This window comes from Xiphophorus maculatus, chromosome 8 (genome assembly GCF_002775205.1).
Source record: "Xiphophorus maculatus strain JP 163 A chromosome 8, X_maculatus-5.0-male, whole genome shotgun sequence".
Classification (NCBI taxonomy): Eukaryota; Metazoa; Chordata; class Actinopteri; order Cyprinodontiformes; family Poeciliidae; genus Xiphophorus; species Xiphophorus maculatus.
Window position 1 is genome coordinate 27,402,081 of NC_036450.1, and position 27,608 is coordinate 27,429,688.

General features: G+C 37.2%; 1 protein-coding gene across 2 annotated transcripts; it reads right to left on the minus strand.

Moving 5' to 3' along the window:
* Positions 1–206: 206 nt before the first annotated feature.
* dennd1a (DENN domain containing 1A) lies at positions 207–27,393 on the minus strand. Of its 2 annotated transcripts, XM_023338125.1 has the most exons (23): positions 27,241–27,393; positions 23,662–23,726; positions 21,586–21,629; positions 21,252–21,301; positions 17,947–18,066; positions 16,277–16,346; positions 15,914–15,994; positions 15,421–15,474; positions 14,626–14,736; positions 13,557–13,657; positions 11,752–11,797; positions 11,485–11,586; positions 11,212–11,337; positions 10,783–10,884; positions 10,562–10,649; positions 9,420–9,460; positions 7,465–7,536; positions 7,189–7,245; positions 5,821–5,970; positions 4,500–4,564; positions 3,129–3,266; positions 2,701–2,941; positions 207–2,210 (listed from the first exon to the last, which is right to left on the minus strand). In XM_023338125.1, the coding sequence occupies exons 1-23, from the start codon at positions 27,255–27,257 to the stop codon at positions 1,170–1,172; spliced, it is 2,982 nt and encodes a 993-aa protein (XP_023193893.1). In that variant the 5' UTR covers positions 27,258–27,393; the 3' UTR covers positions 207–1,169. The 2 variants fall into 2 exon arrangements, with proteins under 2 accessions (XP_023193893.1, XP_023193894.1); XM_023338126.1 differs by lacking the exon at positions 3,129–3,266.
* Between the last annotated feature and the right edge of the window lie 215 nt (positions 27,394–27,608).

Consider the following 27,608-nt stretch of genomic DNA (forward strand, 5'->3'; position numbering starts at 1 on the left):
AATTTTTACTAGAAAAGACCTACCCATGGTACTTTGTCAAAAACTTGTATAGTCGATGTCAGTAGTGATTCTTCCTTTTGGCTGGAAGACCATTTATGGTTTATTTTCATTTATGGTGAAAATAAGAATTTAACTGACCAATGAAAAAAAAATCTGTAAAACTTAAAATAAAAAGTTGTAGGAAGAAAACACACTATGCAAATGCAGTGTTTCAAAAACCTCATTTGTATTTATTTATACAGAAATTTTAAAATGATCTTGGGGATATTAGTCTAGTGTAGCTGAGTGATTTTGCTTAAAATATTATATATTTTTAAGAACAGAGGAAACATTTTCACAGGTCAAGTACAGAAGCATAAAAGCAAGATTCATCATGAAGGCCAAGAGAAAACAGCACAATATAAGAACCAACAAAAATATAAGCAAAACAATGGCAGGATGGAGGGGCACAACCATTTATAGCTACTCAACTATAGTGATATCTGGATGGTTAGCTGGAAAATACTGTGTGCTTTGGAGATCTATAGAGAGTGTTAATGTGATAGTACTAAAGTCTGGTGACACTAGAGAGAGATAGAGGGGAAAAAAGTGTGTTGGCAATTAGCAATATGCTACAAACTGTTTTTGAAGCGAAGCTGTCTTTAGATGGGATTTTATGCCACGGGTCCTGAAGAAGAGCCAGAACCAGATACACTCTGAGCAGCAGGACAGAAGGAGTCTGGACGACGGCTGGGTGGCCAACCCACTTCATCTAGACTGTCAGTTGTAGTGTAGAAGCCATACCACTAAGTCATCAGATGAACTAAGCACAACAGCAGTAGTACGATATTCTACAGTCAAAGAAAAGATCATTATAGAGCATTTGAACCTTGTAATAAATAATCAAATCAAAAGACATTTCAGTTTCTGAATCCAGAAGATTTAGTGAGCTAATGAGCCAGCCATGTCTGAATTCAGTGCATGACCAAACTGCTCAGCTCTGAACCTAAGTGTGTTTAGTAAGTGTTGTTAACACAATGAGCTTATTCTTTCGGATTAAAGCTCACAGCTAACAGTCCCTGTTGTGTCTGCGTGTCGGGGGTTTTTTGCCCTGTCACTCCACTGCAACATTAGAACAGCAAAAAAACCTAGACAAAGAACATTGTGCGTATCACATATGATGCACACAATTAATCAAATGTTTCCCACTTCCTCCTGAGGTCCTCTACCTTCTTCTTCTGTGGTATAAGAGGTGAGGCCATATGAAGCAGGTCCCCAAAAGGATCTGGAGGGTTCTGATGTTCTTCTTGTGCCTGTAGAGGCTTTGGCAGCGTGTTCATAGGTGTGCTGAATACACAAGCGGAATCCACCAGGGCATGGCTGCTGCCAGAGGAGCGAGGCAGAGTACTGACTGAGGGGGCGGCCGCTGACGGGGCCAGTCCGTGGCTGGGGGGTAGGGTGGAAATGCAGGGGGACGGCTGTCTGTGGAGTCCTGATAATGTAGAGAAGGGCTGAGGCTGGGATGGAGCGTGGATGTATGGACCTAAAGGAGGACCATAGACGGCTGTAAAGGGATTTCCACTGACAGTTGGTGAGTAGTGCTGCAAAGACTGGGCAAATGGGTTTAGAGATATGTGAGGGTGAGGAGGAAAACGGGGCAGACTCTGTGGGTAGGGTCTGGGTGCTAGAGCTGGCTTGCATGCAGGTGATGCCCTGATATCCAAAGCATCTGGGAGAGCAGAAAGGTTAGTCTGTGCTGAGCTGCTTAAGGGGTCCAAAAGCCTGATCAGATCGACACCGTCCTCATCAGGTTGTGGGGGCCTCTGCTGGAGTTCATCTGAGGTCATGCTCAAAGCCTGCCGGAATTCTTCTCTTCCTGGAGTAGTTCTTCCTTCACCATTCCCTGAAGTCTTGTAACGCATTTGCACAGCAGGGGGCACCAGAACAGTTCCCAGCTCGGGTGTCTTCCTTCCGTGGGGTCGAGGAATAGTTATGTTACCAATAGCAGAGGGATCTAGAGAGTCTACTGCTATGCCAGAGCTTTCACAGAGAGGGGAGCAGGACTCCATTTGCACTGGAAGTTGGACAGACGGAGGCCTGTCAAAGGCAGGAGGCACACAGACAGGCAGGAGAGACGGCTCCTGGCCTAGACTGCCCAACTTGTTGTAAGGATTGGAAAGCTTGAGCCCTGGAAGAGTTCGGGAGTTTTCACTGATGCTCAGGTCCAGTCTCTGCAGGAACAACCAGACAAACAGAACACTGCATAGTTCATGTTTCACTACAGAGGTCAGCTAGATTAAACATAAACCTTCTGTTACTGTTGTTGCCTGCACATCTAAAATGTTTCCTGAATCATATAAATGTGTTCAGTTTACTACTTGTGGCATTTAGTTGAAGTTTTTTACATAGTAAAAATAGATCTAATAATTTGACTAAAACTCAGTCATGAAAATTTCACATCCTGCTAAAAGCAGGGAAACGGATGGAGAGAGAAGTGCTGACAGCAGAATCAAGAACAGTTCTAGCCTTGTCAATGAATGGGATATTTCACATGAACATTCATTTAAAGCACACATGGTTTCTTTGACTAATCCTGTAAACCCAGTGCTTTCCATTCCGTTTAATTTCCTTTGTATAGTATTATATTGTGATAATCTAAACTTTTATGCAGCCTGCTGGGCTTTTCGTTGTTTTTGATGTAACTCCTAATGGATGGCTGACCTGGAAGGTGAACTTTGCTTGTAACTCTCCAAAGTCTTTCGGTGTTCTCAGGTCCTCCAGACTCTTAGCCAGGGTGATTGTTTGACACTCGGGTTCATCCTGGCATCCGAAAATGTCTCCCAGCAGGTTGACATTGGAGAACCTTTCAGTAACTGGACTAGGAGGGGCAGTGAGGCTTTCTGCCCCCAAACCACGATCATCTATCAACTCCACCTCCTTCAGGGAGCGGTACGGCTGTGGCCTGCAGACAGATGAAGACTTTTGGCTATTTAAGTCTTTAGTAACACAGGATTCTGTCATAAATAAGGTCCAAAGAGGTTTTGTTTTTAGGACATAATGCTAGCGATAGAAATATAGACATATTTCACTGGTAAATATGGGAAGGAAGTAGAAAAAGATTTATTTAAGGTGATCAAAGAGATGCATACAGAGGTGACCAGTCAAAAGGAGTGGAGAAAAGAAAACTGTCAGGAAAGCCAGAGATGGACTCATCATCATAATGGAGCTCGTCCCCAGATGAATCCTCTGACAGAAACACTGTATAGTGACGAGTAGGACGGACAGAACTACAGAGCAAAGACAGAAAAAGAAAATTTACAGTGCATCACACAGATTATCTAGTAAGTCAAAAAGAGACAGAAAGTAGAAAGGGAAATTAAGTCAAGAAGGACCTGTAATAAATTTTTTTAGACACTGAACATTAGATCTGAAAACATTTTCTGTTAATTAGTCAGGCAATTTTTTAAACATGTAGTGTTTTTAAACATTTTTAGGGATTTTCCCCCTAAAAATGCAAGTGTGTGAATCACTGCAACTAAGCTACTTAATGCTTTTAATTTCAGATATTAAAAATTGTACGATAACACTTTATGTGACGGGGTGTGCATAAGACTGACATGACACTGTCATAAACATGACATAACACCTGTTATGAACATGAAGGAGTCTTTATGAATGTCTATGACTGTTGTCATGAAGTGTCATTTGGTAAATAATGACACTTTTAATGCAAAGTTGTTCTAAAAGTTGCATTGAAAGTCCATTAAAAGTGCCAACTTTGCATTAAAGTGTCATTATTTACAAAATAATACAAAATTACCAATTGTACAATAAAAACAAGTAACATTACAGATCCACCTCTCTACTTCTGAAGTCAATAACTGAAAATTATTTACATAGACTAGTAAAACTTTGAAAAAGAAAACTGTTTTACCTATTTTCAACCTAGAGCCTAAATCCAACCGGCTGAAGGGGTTCCTATTTCATATCGAATCTAATAAAACATTTGTATAATGTACCAAGTACATGATTAAAAGAACTGTTAATAAAAAAAGACCAAATGCATGACTACCTGATTGAGAGGAGAATCATTACAGATGCACTCATTAGGGTTTCTCAGTTGATAGAGGTTTACAGAAAACCTGCCCACTCCGATTTTAAACTGATCATGACTTCTTTTTGTAGAAGGCATGAAATAGAAACATGTGATGCAGGTTATTTGATAAGAGAAGTTTCAACAGAAACTGAATAAACATTATTTCAGCTTGGGTATCAAACCATATCTTTCTGACCTTTAAAAATGCATCAGAGGGAATGGAACTCTACAGACCTGCCAACCACCGATCAGAGACAATACTGAGAAGACAGGTCAATTTTGATCTCTGGTCTATTTCATTATTTCTGCCAAGTTCTGTCAGAACATTTTAGTAGTCCAGGCATCTTTAGTGCAGGTAGTAAGCCTTTTGCCATACATACATTTTATTTTTAACTTTAGTGCATATAATTAAATATATGCTTACTGGTCACAGCTGCTTTCCAGACTCATGTTACTGCTTGGTCTCTTTAATAGTGTTGGTGGTCGGGCCTGTAGTAATGACAAAGCAAAGGATGCAATTCCACATCAATATGCATAAATTCCAGTTCTCCAAAAACACAATGAACAATTTGACCAGAGAGAGATGGCTGAAGTTCAGTTCAGTGAATGCAGAGCTTGTAGTTGAACACAAAAAGTCATCCTTTCTGCAGGACAAGTCAAGAGAAAAAATAACAAAATTACCAGAATAATACCCTAAATCCATTGCAAGCTGATGGGGAAATATTGCGAATGTAGAGAAGTAGCAAAACAGGAAAAAAGTTCACAATTCCTTATAAAAAAATGAAATCACTGCTTCATAGTCAATGTTATTCATGTAATTAAAATGCACTTGTTTAAATGAGCACAATTACCAGAAAAATAATTTAGTAACTGGCAGAACAAAAACAAATATTTTTTTGGATTCTAATTGCCTCTATTTTAGATCAAATAAGATGACTCATCACTGTGGCAGACATATCCAAAAGTTATGTCAATTTGACAATTTTATCAATTTTGTTTCTCACAGAATGTCCCAAACAATGCCTACGGTGGGTAAAAGGGGTCTAAATTGTCTTGATACAGATCTTACTACAGGATTGTAAACCAGGTCTTTCACTGGTCTGCATGAGGACAATGAGGATCCAGAACAGCTGACAAGGGAAAAAGATGACACTCATTGTAGTGTATATGTATATGAGCTGACTCCAGCTCATATACAAAACATCAACATTAGTTTATCTGCATAAATCTGCAATGATCTCATGCACACCTCCTCCTAATAAACAGTAATATTCAGTAAATTAGAATACATGTCCTGATGAATCTTGTTCGTCAGATTAAAAGTACCTTTTGAAAATAACAGCACACTTTTCATTAAGCTCTCATTTCGGTTTTTAAAAATACTATTTTTATTGGTGTGACGTAACAATCTAGTTTAAAATGTCATGTTTTCACTGTAAATGAAAGTTGATTATAATTACCATAACAGAAATGAAGGCTTTCAAACATCCATCTGTGCAGAATTTGTTCCTAAAATAAATAGGCTTTTCAATATAATTTATTGAATGGGTTTGTACTTCAAAAGGCTTTAAAAGTGCCTTTATCTTCTATTTAGAATTCTTTTCCCTAAACAAAATATAATTCACGATATATATTAATACACTATTAGGCAGTTCAATTATACTAAATATAATCAAGCTTCATTATGCACTTTTCAGGACTATATTGTCCTTCTTCCAGTTCAGCCCATGTTCACTTTAGCTCACCTGTCCAAAGTGCACAGTGACTGGCCTGTGGCCGTCCCATGTTCGCTCGGGTTCCTCCCTCATGACGGCAGCAGTGGAGAAAGCAAATTCTGCTGTGCTGTCATCATCGACTGCTGACTTAGGGGTGGTGAAGCCGTTCTCGCCCTGCTCCTGAGAATGGGAATCACATGAAGGAGGACTGAAATGCCCCTCGGGTAGGGAGAGTATGTTTCGGGTTTTTCTGTGTGTGTGTGTGTGTGCGTGTGTTGGCGTGTGTTTCAAAGAGAAAAACTTTTCAGTAAGGTCTGAGTATTCATATGTAGAAACTACACAAGCTTGTATAAGTGTTACTTGTTCTTAATCTTTTCAGTTTTATGAATCTCACAGAATACAGATGCAACAGGTTTCAATCCGGAACTTGCCTTGAAAACAGCACAATGACTGAATTTAGCAGCCATGTACAAACATAACTCACTGTGCTCACTACACTGTGCAATGCAGTCTAAAAACGTCTGATGCTACAGTACTTTAAACTGCATTTATTTAGATTATGGTAAGTAGTGTTATTATTAGTATTATTAGTAAATATTAGAAATAGTAAAACATCCATCCATCCATTTTCTGTACACCCTTGTCCCTAGTAGAGTCGGGAGGGGTGCTGGTGCCTATCTCCTGCGAACGTTTCGGGCGAGAGGCAGGATACACCCTGGACAGGTCACCAGTCTGTCGCAGGGAAACACAGAGACAGACAGGACAAACACGCACACACTCACACCTGGGGAGAATTTAGAGAGACCAATTTACCTGACAGTCATGTTTTTGGACTGTGGGAAAAAGCCGGAATACCCAGAGAGAACCCAGGCACGCACAGGGAAAACATGCAAACTCCATACAGAAAGACCCCAGGCTGGGAATCGAACCCAGGACCTTCTTGCTGCAAGGCAACAGTGCTACCAACTGTGCAGCCCTAGTAAAACATCATGTTTTATTTTCTTTTTGTTCTCTTACTAGAGTAGCATGTTTTTTTGTCCTTTTTTTGTTTGTTCAACAAATGACCATGCAAACCTTGTATGAACCCAATGTAATTACAAACTGCTCCTCAAAATTCCACCAAATATAGCAGAAATTTTCAGTTGTTCTCAAACAAACATATTATTCCTCCATCATAATACTCGTGGTACAACACTGGAGCAGTAAAAATGAAAACTGAATTAAAAGCATAGGGTAACTTATTCTGTAATAGATTTGGGTCTATTACAGTAAACACATGAGGAACATTGTTTACCTGATTGAAACATTTTGGTCTTGATAAAGATCCTGATCTGGCTATTGAGATTGGATCATACAATTTTTAGAACTCATTGGGTAAATACCTACAGAGTTACATACCTTCTGCTTCAATCGGCTTTTGACTTCTTTGATGCGCATTTTAGCATGGTCCTTTGCCTGTTAAACAAACACAATTGGATCTTCACTGCCCTTGCAGTTTATAAGCAACTTAAAAGTTGAGTCTCAGGAGGAGGCAACCATTTTGTGACTTGTCATCATAATGTTGGCTGCAGCAGAATTAACTATTCTGCAGAACGTGTGTTTTTTCAAGCTGTTTCCTAATGACAGAAATATAATGCATTAAATGAATAGTTTTGAACAAGGAAAAAAACTTACAAACTTGTACACAGTCTTCATGGCTGGATTTGCCTTGGTCTTCACTGTTTGGAAGATAGCTCCACCCCCTTTCTGTTTCAAAACATTAAAGAGTTAGAGGTAGAAGTCACACCGTTAATACACAAAGTCTCACAAATGAAACATTACTGCATGAGCAAGGATGTAAAATCTCTAAATGCCTCCAGCCTTTATGTGATTAATTAATGACTAAATAATCCATCAATCTAATGTAGTGAATAAAAACTGCACCCATACATATGATTGGAACCCAACAAGTATCCCAACTCTGGCAGAGGTTCCGGAAACAAGGAAGAAGTTAAGTGAAGCTGTTCTATGAACCAAAGCATGTCCTAAAATCCAGTGTACAACAGAGTATGGAGGGCATGTAGGTCATACTATGTGCAATCCCAGGTTTTCAACAGCTGGTGCAAAAACAAAAATGGCCATTGCCAGGATTTGGTTCTTAGCTGTCTCCAAGAACTTCAGGCCTACAGGCTACAACCTACAGGCCTGAAGTGCTACTTCAGGCCTGTAGGCTGGTTGACAGGCCTTAGTACCTCTGAGGCAGCATTCAATGAAATCTCTTTGGAAGCTATCTGCGCTGCTGCCTCTTGGAATCTCCCGATACCTTTGTGAGATTCTACACAGTGAATGTGGGCACTGGTTTCAATGGTGTTCAGGGTTTCCCCCAGTGTATTGTAAGCCTGGCGGCCATCATGCTTTCCGCTTTAAATAGCGTTTCACTGGCAATATTTTCCCGCAACATAAAATTACCCAGTAATAGTTTTACATTTCTTGCCTACTTGTTTTTGTATCTTTTAATACAAAAACATGGTGGACCTCTGATGGACTGCCCATGGACCACCTCGGCGAACCGACCACCAGTCTTAGCAAGTTTTCTCAGGGAAACCATGGGTGTTGATTCAGACAATATTGTTTTTTTAAGAGCAGGCTCAAGACCCATCTTTTTAACTTCATTTCCTGAACTGGATCATTTCAGCTCAGTTTATACATTTTTCATATAGTTCTGTGTTTTTCCATGTGGGAAATAGGAGGGTAACGTTTGTTTTTATTTTGTGAGTATATTTTGTATAAATCTGTACAGCACTTTGATCTGCTTTTAGTATGAAGGGTGCCATAAAATAAAATAAGACTGACTGACTGACTGACTGACTTGAAGAGAACTTGTTGCAGCGCTCTCTGTAAGGTGGGCACCATTTTCTTTTTTTCTCTTTTCTATTGCGATTCCCCAGGGCTCTTGGTATTCATCATTCAACAGAGATGCCTAAAGCACTGTCAGTAGGGAGGAAATAGAACTACAACTATGACTAGCTATCATCATTATATGAATCCTGGATGAATCTTGGATGACCTGGATGACTAGCGGTCATCATTGTGTTTTCACAAGAAGATTAAGGGACTATGTCTGGAGGCACGTGATTATACCTATTCACTGGTACCACAGGTGACTTTGTTGGCATAAAATACTCAACTTGTGAATAAAGAATTTAAAAAAAATTCAGTGCTTAAAGCACCGCCTGTGGCTGTCATCCAGGATTCATAGAACCATAATTACAGTCGTAACTTCAATTTAGTCCAACATCTGTGACTCTACATAGCTATATTCAGCAGAATTATAACATCCACAATTGAATTCTTCTTTCATACAGCACTGCAACCTGAGCGTGGGTCAATAAGAAGTTGTAAAAATAAACTGTTATTAAATGTTTCTGGGCTGTTTTATCAGCAGAACATAACCAATATGTCCCTTACCATGGAATAAAATACAAGGAATTTTTGTGGTGTAATGCACATTAAAATCAGCAGATACAATTACAGTGTGTGTTCATAACAGTCAACTGCAGCCAGTTATCTAAGGGATTTCACCAAGTAACTTGGAATTAGATGGAAAAACACATCAATATAACTAATGGATGTATGACAAATCAGCTCACCTTCACAGTAAGCAGCCACTGGTGGTAGGTCCTGTCACTGCCTGTGGGAAGGAATAAATGAAATTCATGTCAATATAACATGACTAACAATACAAAAAATAAGAAACATATTTCTTTAGTTCTGTGCCTCTCCTATATAAAAACACAGAAAGAGCTTCACTAGCCTTTAGCCCTGTTTATTTGTTCTTATATAGAAAGAACCCCTGAAACAATGTTTCTGTGTCTGATCTGCCTCCCTCCACCCCATGTTGGTTGTTACAGATAATTGTTCACAACTGTAATTAACAATTTACTTTCACCCCATGCTTTCTCAGGGAGATGGATTTCAGCAAAGCTATTGACTTTGCTGAACTCTCTAGGGTGATTGTGAGTTGTTAGTGTAATTATTAGTGTGATTGTCTTGAGTACTACAGTATTATAACTCAGCCAGTTACTTTCAACCTACATGCAGATTTTAAGTAGCTGCTTGCATAAAGTTATGTTGTCAATAATGCAGCAGCCCGTAGGCAAAGAGGTACAGGGAAAAATATATAGAAATAAAAGCCCTGACTCAGCAATGCCGATACCACCTCTCATACAGGCCAGGCCCTTAACCCGGTCCTCTCAGTAGCATGGCACAACCACCAGCAACAAAACCGCCTTTCACCATGCAGGAGTCTGCATGATTACACGTGTCTGATGGGAGCATACCACTCAGAGACATGGTTCAAACACCCATACAAACAACACTCCCATAGATGACAGAGGTGCCATCTATGAGGGATGCCCCCCTGCCACACCAACAACAACTTTGTAGTTAATTTGAACGTATGTAATTCAATTTAAAGCTATTTATTTGACTTGATTTAATTATGTATTTCTGTATATTTTTTTTTTGAAAAGTGCCTTGAGGTGACATTTCTTGTACTGTATATTGACCTTACATAACTAAACTGAATTTAACTTGAACTAACTTGAAAAGTAACCTTACATAACTTCTGTGACCTGGTTCCCCCCTTATATTATGGTAGCATTATGGTAGAGGGAACATTGCGCAAAGTTAAGTTTAGAATTTAACTGCCAGTCTAAAGTCATTTTCACTGTTTTAAATGTCTGTTTCACACTTTAAACACACAGTTTTGTAGAACATGTAGGTGGCTCACCGGCATACTCTCCCATGTTGATCTCGTCTTCAAAAATGTCATTGAAACCCTCTCCTGCATTTAACAGGTCCAAGCGACCATCAATGAACTACATTAGAAAAACAAAGTTCGGAAAAAGAAGATCCAAATTTTGCATGAGCTCATAGATTCCAAACCCATTGAACACAATTGATGTTAAAGGTGAGATTTGACAGGAGCAGCAGTGGGTGCTGTATTTATACCTGTTTAAAGAGCTGAAGTTGAATGGCATTCTGAAGGAACTGTCTCATGGCACTGGAGCGATGGTTGATAAAAGTCTCCTCGTTGAATGTTATTGGTTCCCCCTAAAAACATCAAAATATACAATTTGGGTCACACCGCTTGTTTGGGTCATGCCTAATTGTTTGTCTCTGTAACAAACAATTAGGTGTGAAGTTGTTGATGAACTATATTTAAACATAACACATGAACAACTTGATATCTAGATACAGAGAAAATAGCAATTCCAACTACCAAAAAATGTGATTCTGAAGGCTTCTGGTTTATGTAATAATTTGAGGAATGAAACTGGTTCTGAGTACGAAACTGGACCTTATAAAGAGTGCCCAAAGATAAACAACACGTTTTGTCTGGAAGCTTTTTCTTTTAAGTCAAATCCATTCCAGACTGACCGCTTCAAACTGCAGAGCATTCCTGTAGCTTCCAAACAGAGACACCTGACTCTTGAGAAAGGCTCGAGCCACACCATCTCCCGTTGTAGTTGAAACTTTCTTCAAACGGCTTTTTAAGGATGAAACCTACATATTATAAAGTCACACTCATTAATACAAACTTTATGATGGGTTTCCACAGAATAATGAGTATTTTATCTAACAATGGTGATTTTTTAGTTTTGCCTTCCTGATCTCTAAAAAGCCATTTGTAGCTGCCCAGGAGTTTCTCACCACATCATTGGGAAGGCTTTGAAGGTCATCATAGGGGGTTTCTAGGGTGTTAGTGTCCACATTTAAGAGGACCACATCATCCAGAGCCATCCCTTGAACTTTCTACAAAAACAACAGAAGCAAGTGGCACAGTGACATGATATATTTTATTTATGAAACAATTTAAATCATCTCAAAGCTAACACAAGCCGAGCTAAATATAATGCAGAGACTCAGATTGCTTTTCATGATCCAGTTCAAGTGGGCAATAAAGTCATAGACCACTACCTCCATCAGGCTGGAATGTACTCCTATGAGGAAAGGCATTGGGGCACTGAGGGAAAAAACAGAAAAAAACCCTGTTTATTTAAGGTATGACAACACCTGAGACTATGACATTAAATAAACACTATCAATTCCCATGCAGTTTAGTAGCTCTATAGATCCATTCAACAAATTAGAATATCATGAAGTGATAAAGTCATTTTAGGAACTATGTCACTAAGCAAAACACATCATGTACATTAATTATATACATATACATGTTTGTAAGGCTTTATGTCTTTTACTTATGATTTTCTACTTAGAGGTAATGAAAATATTTTAAATTAGAATATTCAATTTTACATTTAAAAACAGAAATGTGAGCTTAGTAAAATTATGTTTAATACCTGCTTAAGTTGTTTTCTTTTTCAAAAGGTACTTTAATCTGACAAACTGGACTCACTGGGCTGTATTCTAAATATTTGAATAGTATAGTACTTTGTACCTTTCCACTCTAAAACATTATTCCTATGTGCTGGAGATCTCTCAATTAAGAGTCAGGTTTTTCCATCACTGCTGTTGGTTTATGTCACAACACAAACATCACTTCAATACGCTCACTGTGTCTTCATCAAATGCAGAAGACTGCAACAATTACAGTCTAAACTAAATTTTCTACATCTGTTTCCAATGATTAAGTGTTTTGTTATGGGGGATGCCAAATGCATGACTTCATCAAAGCATGACTGTTATTATACCAGCCATTAATGGCTGACAGTAGGGACAGCTACAGTCATTTTCACACCTTGTAATCCAGGAGACTATGTCAGCTACATCTACCAATAACGTTTTGCTTACTTTATTTTTAGAAGTATGGCTAATTAGTTACGAGTGAAAGTATTACAACTTTTTTTGCAAGCTAGCAGATATCCAAATGGCAGAAAGCAAGCTCTCAGAGACCTAGTGGCACACCAGTTGCTGGACAGCCTAGCTTTCTGTCCACAGGTGCAGTCACCAATGGGCTTCTCATCAAAGCGGGGAGAAGAAGGAGTGAGTTGAATGACGACTGATGTTATGTCAGTCCTATTTACAGAATCAAGTTTTAGAGCTGTCCTGACAAACATCATAATGCCATTTAACCTTCTGAGTACTAAAATACAGGAGGCCTTCCACATAGTAAAGCCTCCTTTGTCATATCAATGCTATGAAAACGAACAGAACATATATATATATATTTGTTTTAAAGGTTTTATTTGCACTAGTGGCCTTTATTTGAGTGGTAAGACAGGAAAGGAAAGACAGGAAAGTGGGTAATGAGAGAGGGGGAAAACGTGAATCAAAGGTCATCAGGCGGTGACTTGTAACTGGGTTGACCATGTCAAGGACTAAGGCCTCCATACAGGGATTGTACTTTACTCGTGCACCACCAAAGCACCCTGCATATTTTTCACTTTTAGTAGTTTTGTCACTTTTTAGTTCTGTGTGACAGCAAACAGCAAACAGAACTGTATCATAGTACTTTCAAATTTAAGGCCACACGTATGCATTTAGTTGTTTATTTTCAAATGTTTTTGTGGCACTAGTGGCTTTTACTAGTATGAAGACAGAGAATGAGCGCAAAGAGAAGGGGGAAGACGTGCAGTAAAGGTCACCAAGCTGAGAACCAAACCCTGGATGGGTGTATTGAGGACTAAAAGCCTCCGTACATTAGGCACCCGTGCTTCCTCTACATGACACCAGAATTTCTTACAGTTTTCTTACATATTACACATTGGCCTTGGTAAAAATTTAGGGCTGTTTCCTTACAAATTTTAAAGTTTCAAACTCACCAGCAGTAGTCTAACAGATGTTGAGGAAGCACAGGAATGTAAACATGTTGCCAGTACATAGGATACAACATGGCCGCAGACCCATGTACACAAGCTGTCAACTGGAGACAAAGATCAAAAACACATGTGACAACTCATTTTCTACCCTCCTTCCAACAGCCATTTATGCATGATTTAAAAATACAATACATGTTTGTCAGTTTCATATGGGATATAAAACAGCCAAGAATGTAGAAAACACCTGCTTTCATCCATTATATTACTATCTGAAATTTTGCCACTAGATGTCACTAATTCCCCTTGCAATAAGTTCAATTCATATTAATAGCTATTTAGTAGTTCAATAGTTGGACTTAAACAATATTATTCATTTAAGTTGTAATTGTCACATACTGTATATTATGAATTTTAGTGATTTGTATAGCACAGTTTAGCACAGTTTTTCATGCTCCTCAGCTTTTGAAGGAAAACTTTGTCTCTTAGCCTACAACTGTACCAATCTGTTAATTAAACAGCTCCGTGTGTCTCTTAACTGCTTCCTGTTCAGTCAATTTCTGAGCTTTATCAATTTAAAAAGCTTGCAGCTGTTAAAATGATTGCTTTGGGAACATGAGACTGAAAAGAGCTGAAAAGGTGTGTGCTGAAGCTCACAATAATGCACCATAAAAACAATAAACTGGAGCGTTTGCACTTGCTGCAGTAATTCAATGTCTAGAGATGACACCTTACAAATACTTGTATGAAAAGCTCACACATGCCTATCCAAAAATACAATCTGTGTCAGTAACGTAAAATGGAAAAAAATAAAATAAATAATGCTCCTCCAAACAATGATAGCTCTAAAAATAAAAAAATGATTTTAGGTGGAGTTGTGCTATACCACAACCCCCACACTAACTAAGCTGGCTTTACTTAGCACCAAGTAAATCAAATTCTTAACAAATAATGTATGTTTTATACTAAATGAAAGAAAACAACTACACAATAACAAAAAGGCCAATACTGACAACTAACTTCTGACATGATGAGCAGGACAAAAAAAGAGGAGGAAACAGGAAGTACTACTTACAGTGCTCAGTTTGCTACAGCAGATGATGATTCGACGTTCATAAAGCATACTAGCATACAAATGAAGCATGTTATTGACATCTACTGCTACAAAGTACTCTGTTAGGTTTCTCTGTAGAGGTAAAACATGAAGAGATACATAGTCAGGACAGTTAGTTGTGGCAAAATCTCCATATGATACAAATTATTTCACATAAATTTTATAGGTTTTGATGCATTTTAAACTTCCCAAAAGAGCAAAGAACACTCTTAGAGGTCTAACTACGATATTTATATATCGATGCTTGCTGATATATTATTCTGAGCAGTAAGTACCCTCAGCTGTCTGAATTACCAAACCAACAGGACATAGTTGGTTTAAAGAGACCTGCTTAGATTTTAATAAATGACAGGAATTCCATCCTAATGTACTTCAGTATCTATTAGGTATCTATTACATTATCATCTAGATATCATAATATCTGTTATCCATCCAAATGATAGGTGGGGCTAATCTCCACTGGTCATTAAGCAAGATGCAGGGTCCACCTAGACAGGTGAACAATCCATGCAGAAAGACCCCAGACCAGGATTCAAACCAGACCTCCTTGCTGCAGAGTGACAGTGTTAACTGGTCCAGGATGCCACTCTATATTAATATCAACTCAAATCCATTTTTAAACTGTCAGCATATGAAGTCACAAAATGTAGAAACTCATTATGCCTTCTAACCTAATCAGGATGCTAACGTTCAAACAGTGTAAAGACAATATGAATAATGAGGTTACTGACTCAGGGTAGGGAATTCAACACTCACATTCTCGGGTATGCTTGGGAGTTCCCTTATGTCAGGCACAGTGAAAAAGGAATGCTAGACAAAAAACAGTGAGACAGCGTGAGAGAGAGGTATAAACAATAGACTTGCATTTGCTTAAATGATTACTGAGGATAGTTAAGCTCTAAAATATTCCAGATTTAAATTTTAAATTATTTTTACCAAGATATTTGAAAATGAGGCAAGCATCTCTCTTTTGCATCTTTAGCTTACCACATATTATCTATGAAGCCAAGACCCTGCCTGGGCCACTCAAAATCATTAGTTACTTCCAGACCGAGGCAACATAGTAGTCAAAATAAAATATCTAATTGAATTTTGAATAACTTAGGACTATATTTTATACACACAAAACACTTCTGAGACAGTAAAATATCATAGGTGCTATGAATTCATTAACAGAAATGCAAATGTGCAACAGCCATAACTATTCAACTGATTTCAAATGCATGTATCGTGAAGAATTGGAGCTTACCACACCAAGGTGAACGGGGACTCCAGGCTCAGGTATGGGGAGTGTATGTAGTGACACCAGGAGCTCTTGCCACTGGCTTTCCTGTAATATTACACCAATATCAATCCATACAGCTGCAATAAAAATTTTCCACTGGAATAATGACTAATTTCAAAAGTCAAACTGCAGAGTGTGGACACAGAAAAATTAAGCCCACAGCTGATATGAAGACACTAGACAGATACAAAAATATATGTTAACATATTCCATCATTACATGTGAAAATCAGCGGGTATCAAGGAGATCTATGTAAACTCAAACACCCAATGATAATTTGGAGACAAACAAGAACCAAACATAACATGCGAGAGTGGAATGAGTAACCTGGCCTTTGACAGTGCAGTCAGCAAGGATATTCAGCAGCTTGTAGAAAACTTCAAACCACGGCAGGTAGCTGAGAGAAGATACATTTTTAATATACATTTAGTAAGGCATCATTTCAATTCTAAATTAATCATTGGTTGTAAATTTATGGACTCATCACTATTTTTTAAAGGATTTAAAAAGTAATGGAAGCTTATTTGAAAGCTTTTATAGATTTTAGGTTGATTAGCATGGCCAAAATAAAGACATAGCACATGCCATAAATTATTTTTAACATTGAGTAATGAAAATTCTGACATTGCACTTCTAAAACAATTACTTTTCATTCAACTCAGAGAGAATACAAAATACAAAAATAGTTTATTTTGAGGATTCATGATTATTTTGTTTTTCTCCATATCCTATTACCATCATATTACAAAGCACCATAGGGGGCATAGGGAAATTTTTTCTTTTGCGTTACCTTGCAAAACTTGTGCGTTCCCTCACAATAGGTTTTGCCTTCCCTTGCAGTAAATGTCAATTTAAAATTTCATATGCAGACACGTTTAAAGAGCCTCAGTGAAAACATGTTTATTCTTAACTCTTTGGTGCAAAAAGATGTTTGAAGATCAATTTATTCACTGCATGTTTATGTCTGTGTAAGGTTGTGACCGAACGGCACATGAAAATGGCTCCTTAAACTATTCAGACCAACACAAGAGACACAATCAAAACTGTCAGATGACTTATTACCCCGTGATAATAACTCAGAAATAGTCCAAATAGTTTGGATGTATTTTTTCTTCCTTTTCTACTTACTTTAAAGTTTCTGTTTATATCATAGGTTTGTGTTGCATTTCGATCCTAAAGAAAAAGATAAAAAGCTTCCGATATTTCACAACAAGATATTAACATACATAGAAAAGCCTTAAGAAAACCTTATACTATAGCAGAAAGTATACCGTAAAGAAAGGCTTACAGTATTCAAATATGCCACATAAACTGATCAGTACATTATTGCGAGAGAACGCAAAACCTAATGCAAGTCAATGCAAAAGTATTGCGAGGGAATGCAAATGTTTTGTGAGGCAATGCAAAAATATTGCGAGGAAACATAATACTTTTGCGAGGTAACACAAAAGAAAAAAAAGGGGCTCCGTGTCATAGCATCATAGACATACTCTATAATTTTCATCTCCAAAATAAACTGTTGTATGTATCCAACAAAAGAGATTAAGACATTTAACTGTCCTGCAGGACTCTTCATACACAGAAAAGCTCGTAACAAATATGCAAGTCCAGTATGGCTTCACTTAAAGTTTAAGCAATGTGTAAGATAAGCTGTTCATTTACAGAGACAATAATTGCTTTTTATTACCATTTTACATTGTTACACTGATCATGTTTTTTCTGTCAACTTTATCCCTTTAATTGCTGGAATAAAGCTCAGATTTTCAGATATTAAAACAAACAACAACAAAAAAATCAACAATACTGCCATCAAGAAAAACACAGCTTTGAGCTCCAATCAGATCAGTTTCCTTTTTTGACAAAAATGACCATCAGAATTATTAACCTTTTTTAATGACTAACACAATTACTTTATTATTTCAAGGGCTATGTTTAAATTGTTTTCACAGGATTGTGCAAACAATATGTGCTTCAGATCCTAAAACACTCAGACCAACCTGAGAATGCAATAGCAGGTGTGAGCTCCCGAAGAGAGGCGACAGAAACCAAATCTCTGTTTACTCTCAATGTCAGTCAACACAAATGTGAAGTTCTGGCCAACCTGGTTGATTGTCAGGCTGCAGGGGGCAGATATTACATGAAATGAAGAGTTAGAACATCCAGACTGAATTCAGATATCTGAAAGATCAAACTGCAAGGTACCTTAGACTCTGAGGAGAAAGAGAAACAGGCTCAGACCAACTCATGGGTTAATGTAAAGGAATAGTATGCATTGTATTTGGGGCCTTTTGTCATATTTGGGCCTTGTGAGGCCCAAAGAGAATCCCGTGGTTGTGGCTGACAGATCCAGAGAATATAGATGGGGAAAAAACTGTTGGAAATGAGGAAACACCTTGCAAAAAACTGGAGAATGAGTAAAAACCTTTGACATGATCACTCGCATTTTATCATTCGCAAAATGATTTTAAAAAAAGAAAAGGAATCGAAAGACTGTGCTTTAGGGAGATGCATGAATGATCACTTTTTTCCATTTTCATTAATTCATTAGATTGTTTTAATCTTGTTTCTGTGTTGTGAATGTACCGCTGTTGAGTCCTTTTCATTTTTTCTTTCCTTTTTTTTCTTTTTTCATGCGTTTTATTAGCCAACAGGATGCTATCCTGGTGTACACATAAACATTCTCATGCTGGTCCAACACAGAGAGCACTTGTGTGCTCTCTGTTGGATCATACATGTTCTAGCTTGTAACATACAATGTTACAAGCTAGAACATTGTATGTTTCATTATTAAGAGGAAATCATTAAAAAATTTCAACAACTGAAGAAAACATGATGTTCTAATACAACTCCATCATAACTTAAGAGGAGAGTAAATTTAGGCGTTGCTTTCTCCAACTACATTTTGGAATCAGAATGAAAATTCCTTTTAATGTCACTGTGCAAGAAAGCACAACGAAATGTAAAAAATAGCAACTCTCAAAGGCATTGAAAATAAATAAATAAGTGTATTTCAATAAATATAAAAATTATTTTTAACATGTTGTGTTTAGAGCAGATAATACATGTAGCATATGTATATCTGCTCTAAACACAAAACTGGCTCTCACAGAACAAAATGTTCATTTAATTTTTTGATTAGATATTTTTAACCATGTTTCTTGTCACATAAATAATCTAAGTCATACTTTAACTTATATTTTCCCATTTAAAATGTCATTAACAGTTATTTCTAATGCATTTTTGGCACTCTACGTATCTAGAAGAGATACTTAGCCTACAAAAATAGTCTACAACTGCTTTAAAAAAATTTGTTACAAGCTAGAACATTGTATGTTTCATTATTAAGAGGACAATAAGAATAATTCTAGATTTCTTATAAGTACAGATGTCAAACTTACACAGAGTTTTAGCTCTGCTGAGCCATAGACTCCCCCAGATCTCAGCAGTAATGACTTCATGGCATTCTTCTTAAATAAAATTGATTCCATTAGAAGTAAAATTATTGGCATCCTCACAAATGTGATTGTTTCATCCTCTTTAAGTGATACACCACTGAATGCAACTATAAAACCTAATAAGTGTTTGAACTGTTTTGAATCAGTTGAGCTTTTGGAGTTGTCAAAAATATTCGTTTCTTCCAAACCCCTCTGGACCGCTTCACAACCAAATTATCAAAAGTGTTGCGTTTGATTACTGCCCCAATTTTAGATATGATTAATTTATCCTTAGTAGATGGACATGTACCACAAGCTTTTAAGGTAGTTGCAATTAAACCTTTGCTTAGCAAACTTTCCTTAATCAAGATGACTTAATTACAGAACTATATTAAATCTTCCTTTCCTACCTAAAATCATTGAGGAAATAGTTGCTAATCAAGTGTGTGAGCATTCAAATAGTAATGACCCGTTTCAAGAGTTTCAATCAGGTTTCAGAGCTCATCATAGCACTGAAACAGAACTTGTGAAAGTTACAAATGATGTTATCTTGGCTTCAGATAATAGACTTGTGTCTGTTCTGGTTTTGTGAGATCTCAGCGCTGCAACACAGTTACCCAAAATATTCTGTTGTGGGCAATATTGTGAATATTTACCATGCAGGTAGGGAAAAGCACTAGGCTGGTTTAAATCCTATTTGACCAACAGATTCCAGTTTGTTCATATGAACAATAAATCTTCACACTCCAGGGTTACTTGGGGAGTGTCACAGGGCTCTGTGTTTAATCAATTTGTTTTACTATATGTTTCCAATTGGAAAAATTATCAGGCAGCATAGGGTAAATTTTCATTGTTATGGTGAATACACACAGCTACATCTATCCATAAATCTTGATTCCAAGGTAGATTACAGGCATGTCTTGAGGACATTAAAACCTGGAAACATTCTTCTTTTAAATTCTAACAATACATAAGTTGTTGTCTTTGAACTAGAACATCTGAAAAAGAAACTTAATCAATCATTTGATCTGGATGGCATTAAAATGGACTCCGATAATAAAGTTAAGAACATCTGTGTTATTTTTTTGTCACTTAAATTGTACAAAGAGGTTTCTAGAATGTTCTCCTTTCATCTCTGGAATACTGCCATAATGAAAAATATTTTGTCCAGGAGTGATGCTGAAAAACCAGTCCATGGATTATTACTTCAAGGTAGGACTACTGTCATTCTTTGCTAAAAGGAAGTTCACAAAATACAGTTAAAAGCCTTCAGCTATAGCACTCCTACATCAATCTTCTGTTTCTATTTCGTGTATTTGCTCTGTCTTCCGAGATGGTCTTGGCAGATGGCTTCTCCTTTTGAGCATGGTTCTGGTTCTGTTGGAGGTTTCTTCCTGTTAAAATGGAGTTTTTCCTCTCCACTATCAATCACTACATGCATATTCGCTATGAGTTATTGTTATAAAGTCAATGACACAATGCAAGTGATTGTCTATGGTCACTTATCCAGGAGAATTGAATGCAACATGTCAATAATTCAATGAAATCTGTTGGGTTTCCTTAGATTGAAACTTTTCTTAACTAATTTGAATAATTAACTGATCTTGACAAAGAGGATAAATTGTTATATACAAGTAAAATTATATTGAATACATTTTTTTCAAAAAGTGCCTTGAGATGATGTGTTGTTCACTGCTGCTACTTAGCAGCCAAACTAAGTTTAATGTCCTATTATATTCAGTTTTTTGGTTATTGCTTGTTGTTCCTGAAGTGCTTTATGAATATACACATTTTGCTTTGGAAATTATAGTCAAAATGCATGTTTGGATTGTTGAATCCCAATGATGTCTGTATTTAAGTGTATGTACCTGTCCATGCTGAAGGGGAAGCAGAACTTTGGCACAGTAAGAAGAGTTTCCTGCAAAGCAAAAAGAAATTGATGCACAATATATCTGACAGACTGTACATAAGTGAACAGATTTAAAGAGATAGACATGTAAAAAGTGGTGTTGCAAAGAGGAAATTTCAAGGTCAACAGGCAGAAACATAGACAGAAAAATAAAATAACTCTAATTGGGTGTTATATACTGAAAGCAGCTGAAAACAAAATCCCATGCAAAAGAGCAGCAGTGTGTCAATTCATTTAAACTCTTTACAAAATCTGAACGTTAGAGAAGGAAACATGATAGACTGTGTTAAAACCTGATCAGGGTAGTCAGAGGGAAACTGCCTTTGCACCTCCAGTCCTGTTTAAAGTGGACACAAAGAAGTCAACAAATTAAAGTTCTACCATTTGATGTCAAGTTCCACAATTCAAATTCAAAAACATCTAAATTGTGGTAAATAAAAATGAAACTGTTTGCAACAACATATGTTGCTGATTCAACATGTTTGATTCAACATATAAAAACAGCATGGTCAAGAACTGGTGAGGTAGTACACAGGAAATGAGCAACAGGAAGGACTTCTTAGAAATATAGCTGACAAGTTCTCCTCAGAATCCAGGAAATCAGTCAAACACAGCAGTTAAAATCTGCCTTATACAGAAAAGGAAGAGTGACATTTTCATAACTATTAAATTAGGTTCTGCTGTTTCCAATTGTTTACTCTTGGAATGGTTCTTCATTAGGCAGCAGTTACTGTGTCCCCTCTGTAGTGCAGTAACCAGATGATGGGTGCCTAATTCCTAAGACCCCACAGGTTCTTTACTCCATCTGGGATCTGGTGGGGTCGCTCTGACCCCATGTGAGCTTTTACAAGGTTTTTGTGTATGTGTGTGTGGTTTCAGAAATTGAGTCTAATGGGAAATTTCTCCCCCCGGACCCACTGTCCAACCGTGACATTTTCTGGGCTTCTCCAGAGCGTTGCAAATCATATAATAAACTGAACTTGACTACACTGTTTGATAATGAGAAACAATTTGAATCTATGGACTTTTGGAATCTGTATGACTGGACAGAATGGACTTTATATTTGTGTAAAGTTCCTGGAGGCGACCTTTGTTGTGAGTTAGCTCCACAGAGCTAAACTGAACCAAATATGTTAGGACTGTGATTGTCTTTACAGGGGCTTGGGAAAGTTATATTTGTTGGATTGCTGCATAATTTTTATGAAATGCGAGAAATTGTCAACAAATTCATAGAGAATAGACATGGTTCACATTGATAAGTCCTCTTCATTGTTTTTAATTGCAAGGAAAGAAGCCTGTCGCTGACCTGGTGGAAACATGAATATTTGGGAGGGGTGGGGGGGCAGATCCAACAAACAACTTGGGATCTGGAGATGTTTCTCTCTTGATTAAAACAAAGCAAAAAATCTGTTTGGGACCAGTTCTATAATCATAAGAAAAAGATGATGACTACAACCTGGGCAGGATTACCCTTGGTCTGAGTCTCATTAAAGCTGCATTGCGTAATTTTTATTCATTTGGTTAGTTAAAACAGTCACTATTCCAGGAAAACTCTTTATCTGCCGACATCAGTGGCCATGCTAACCAGTCTGAGCCATGCTAACTAGACTGAGCATTCCTGGCAGACACTGTTATTAGAAAGAAGCTATAGCGCAGCAGAGAGCAAGGGGGAAGTGGGAAGGAAAATGAGCAGCTCATACATGAGGATGATTGCTAGCACTAAGACCGTCCTCCTTGCTCTGATTGGTTGTTTCTAGTTAGAACTGGGAGAAAGCAGAGCAGCTCAATTTTTTCATAGATTATATAGCTCATACCATACTGTCACAACATGGTGAAAGTTTCAACAAATATGTAAAAATATGTGTAGGTTTATATACTGCAGCTTTAAACACAAAAATAGGACAATGATCAACCGTCTAGACCAGGGGTGGGCAACTCCAGGCCTCGAGGGCCAGTCTCCTGCAACTTTTAGATGCATCTCTACTTCAACACACCTGAGTCAAATAATGAGGTCATTAGCAGGACTCTGGAGAACTTGACTGTTCTTAGGAGGTGATTCAGCTATTGGATTCAAGTTTGTTGGACCAGGGAGACATCTAAGAGTTGCAGGACACTGGCCCTCGAGGACCAGGATTGCCCACCGCTGGTCTAGACATATCAATGTTGTTGAAAAGTGAAAGGTGGTCCATTCAGCCTTACATCTTTGCAAGACTGAGATTAATGAGAACATGAGGGTTAAAATGCCCCCCTTTCTTCATCACATGTTCTGATCTTAATAGTGTAATGATGGTTGACCTGACAGGGCCATAAAAAAAGATTTTCATGGATGTCTGATGATACAATGGCTAGATTAAAGTCCACAAACTTACCAGAGATATGCTGCCCTGGCTTAGCTACCTCCAGATACACTTCAAAGGTTGACTCTGGGCTTTCCCTGGAACAAAACGTGAGAAATTATATTGCAAGCTGTTACAAGCCAAACTTAAACCCAGGGTATATATGTATATATATATATATATATATATATATATACAGTATATACAGTATATGTATGTACGTAAGTACATACGTACACCAGTATCAACTGATTCTATAATATTGCTGACTATTTTTTTTACTTCGAACATAAACAGGCAAAGAAGATACCCAGAAATATTTTTTCACCCCAGGCATCCGGTCGAAATCATCATCGCACTAGTTCTGATTATATCACACATATAGCGAGTCCACAACATCCTAAAATTGTAAGCCATACTTTAATCTTTGTCGTTTTTCTGTACTCTTTAAAATACAAGTGCTTTCTCTGGTTAATGTTCTAGTTTTCTTTTTTTGTAAGTTTCTGTAAAGTGCGATGGTGCAGTGAATGGGAATGTTCTGTCATTCATCCTCACTGTTCTTAGGAAGGACAAATGTCAGTTTGTCTGGAACAATACTGGAATACTGTGACATTTTATTAAAACAATACTCTGTCCTTGATGAAATATTTTTTACATTTCCTCAGAAGTGTACCTTTTTTTAATGCGCTAATTGTTGTGCTAATCATTGTGCATGTTGTCTGTAAACTTTTAATATATTGACAATTTGTACAATTCTGTGATAGTATATTGGCAATGTACTCTTGAAAAATTTGAATATTTTAAATACACAATGTATGTTTTTTCAGCCGGAAATGTTTTGTAACTGATCCTTCTATGTACTGGTAGCCTGATAGGTTTGCAATACTATAATGTGTATGAAGCATGTAATGTACTATGGCGAAGAAGAATAATAAGACATTGACAAGTCACTGAAAAGTGTACTTCGTTAGTAACTATAATGAAATAAAAGTGTAATTGGAGCATACTGTGATCACACTACTAATATATAAAATATGTAATGCTTATATCCTTAAAATACATTCTAAATATATTTTCAATGTAATTCAATCACAAAAATAGTACACTTAAGATATACTAATCACGCACATTTATATTACATGAAAAGCTATATACTTAAAGTATACAAAGTACAACTTTAGTTGTTCCAAAAAAGCACATCATGTAGAAAATCACTTTAAATTGTGATTTTCTACAATTTAATTACTTAAAATACACCAAGTACAAAATTTGTTGTTCCAAAATAACACACTTCAAGTATACTGTTAATCAGTCTGGCTTCAAGTGTTTTTATGTATGCTAAAATTGAACATGCTTAGTATATTTATTTTTCACTTGGGTGAGTTTTGCTCTTGCTGTTGGACCCCCGCTACGCGCTACTGAGACATGTTCTCTCACATCGAACATCTCCTTATTGCTGAAGCATGTACCTTTAAAACATAAATAAATGTTTTTGATGTCCTAAAAACTTTTAGGACATCATAAGTTTTAAAACTTTTGATGTCCTAAGAAGAGACAAATAATCTGTGGAAAAAAAAAAAAGAAATCGAGCTCCTCTTCCTCCTCCCTGTGATCTGCAGAATTGCTCTGCTCGGTCAGAAACAACCAATCAGAGCCACCACAAAGCAATCAGCCATGCTCTTAGGAAGTTTTGACTTAGTAACTTAGGATTGTTTATTTTAATGTAACCTGCACTTGACTTTGAATGAATGTTTACTTTTTTATTTGACACTACTTGATATAAACGGTGTTGTGAAATTAATTTGACTTTACGTATAATTTAGGCTGTTGAGCCTCAGTGTTAAATATTGTATTACTAATTGCAAGTTTTTCAGTTGTCTTTTGAATACTTGCTGCACTGTGCCTGCAAGTATTTTGCATGTTTTTTGTCTAAATTATTAGATTTTATGGTTCCATTTTGCCAGATCGCATAGTAGCATTTATACCTAAAGAGAAAAATTAACAGCCAATCCATGTGATCGGTATTAGTGATTGACAGTGATTGGCCCTAATGGGTGATCGATATCAGCAGGAATAAACCTGATCAGAGCAGCAGTAGTTTATATTGATTGTATTTATTGTATTCATTGACAAAATCTGTGCAGATAAGCCATATTAATCTTGTTTGCAAAACCTTTGTCTGTTTTAGCAAGAAATTACTCATTGTCCAGGGGCAATAGGCGAAAATAGCCTTTTGGCTAATTCTGGCACATTTATAAAAATGTTAATTAATGTGCATTGTCCTTACCAAATTAATTAAATTATTATTACACAGTTTGGTCAGAAATAGACAGTCTGTTTCCCCTATAGCAAAAAAATACATTTTATATGTCTCCATGCAGAATAAACTTGTAACAGAATGAGACAGATAAAGAAAAAAAATCAGAAAGGAGTAACTAAACAACAAATAACAGATTGGTAAACAAACATAAACAAAATAAACAGAAATCCTACCCAATATAATAAATAAGTTTACACAGTGTAAATCATCTCCTCTAAATTGCTACTTCTTAGCACAGCTCTTTCTGACACTTCGCCTTCAGCACGTCATCACAACAATGTCACCACATTATGGAGTTTACAATCACTCTTAGAAGTGTTACACTGAGAAGTATTTCACCTGATAAACTTAACAGATGTGCAATTCTAGGTGTTTTGTTAATTGATGCTGTTGCTAGCCTGAAGGAGCTGTGTTGTACAGGATCGGGGAAGGAGTGCTCAACTGGGGGACTGCAGCTCTAGGGAGGAGTTTTATGGGAGTGAACATTTATGCACCCTGAATGGGTGTAAGAACAATGAGAAAAAGATAAAAGAAGAAAATAGTTATATATTGGACCTTACAATGCCATCGCACTAATGTTTGCTTTGTCTTCACCATGTCTAAATGCGTCAGTGCATTGAGTTACTGCCATGTGACTGACTCATACTTTAAAAAACAATTGAACAACTTTACCCAATAGCAGGTGATAGGTGGCCATTCATTCAAAGGAATAGGAGCTAACTGTTGGTAGTATTTCTGTTCACTCTTGCATTTTACTTATCAAAACTTTAGATATTTTCTCTAAATAGTCAATTTTGGTAAATGACTCAAAAGAGAGAAAATGCCTAAAGAACCTTACTAAGCAGACGATAAGAATCACATATAATTAACACAATTGAAATCCATAGAAAAGCAAGTTTGACAAGTCATATTTCCAGATTTTATCATTAACTTTTTTCAGCACGTCAGGCCTGAAACCTCTCACACTGTTTAGTAATAATGTCCCACAGTTACCATAACAACTGCATCTTTCATAATGACGTTCGGCGCCACTTATCTGTTTTTTTGTTTAGCAAAAGCACCAACTAACTAGCAGCTTCTATGGATGATGGTTAACCTCACAGTCTAAAAACCTTAATAATGTAATGTTATTCTCTGGTCAGATAAGTGGATGGAGAGGCACCAGTACTTCAACTAGTGTCGCAACAAGTCAGGGCCTTCCATATTCCTTCGTTCTCAGGGACTATGAGAACAAAGCTAACAACAGCAGCTTGCTAACAACCTCCAGAAAAACTGTGGCAAAGTACTCTTACTTAATTCTGGAGCTCATCTTTAGTTGTCGTCCCGCCGTTGCTGGCAGAATGTTAGTGAGCGCAGACGCGTCGGTCCGGGGATGTTTTTGAGATCCTAGCTTGCCTGTCAAACACGGCTGTGTAACGCCATAGTGTTAGTCCACGCGTATGTCACGCTCTACCTCGCAGCTGACGCTGGGGTTTGTAGTTCTCTTGTAACCATCTCAGATACATTAAAATGCTTGATAAACTACAGGTTCCATACTACATAACGTGAGTGACGTGGTTTCTTCCAGCGGCCAGTTTGATTCATTCAGTCTTTTGTGTTTACCGTTACTTGTCAGGAGTTTCCGCTGGGATAGTATAAAAATTAGACAGTCTTTCACTTT

Excerpts from the sequence above, each read along its gene's own strand:
- dennd1a (XM_023338125.1), bottom strand. Across the intron at positions 15,475-15,913 it reads TCCCCGTTCACCTTGGTGTG|CATTCCTTTTTCACTGTGCC; the intron begins GTAAGCTCCAAT and ends TTTTTTGTCTAG. Across the intron at positions 7,246-7,464 it reads TGAAGACTGTGTACAAGTTT|GCAAAGGACCATGCTAAAAT; the intron begins GTAAGTTTTTTT and ends TTTGTTTAACAG.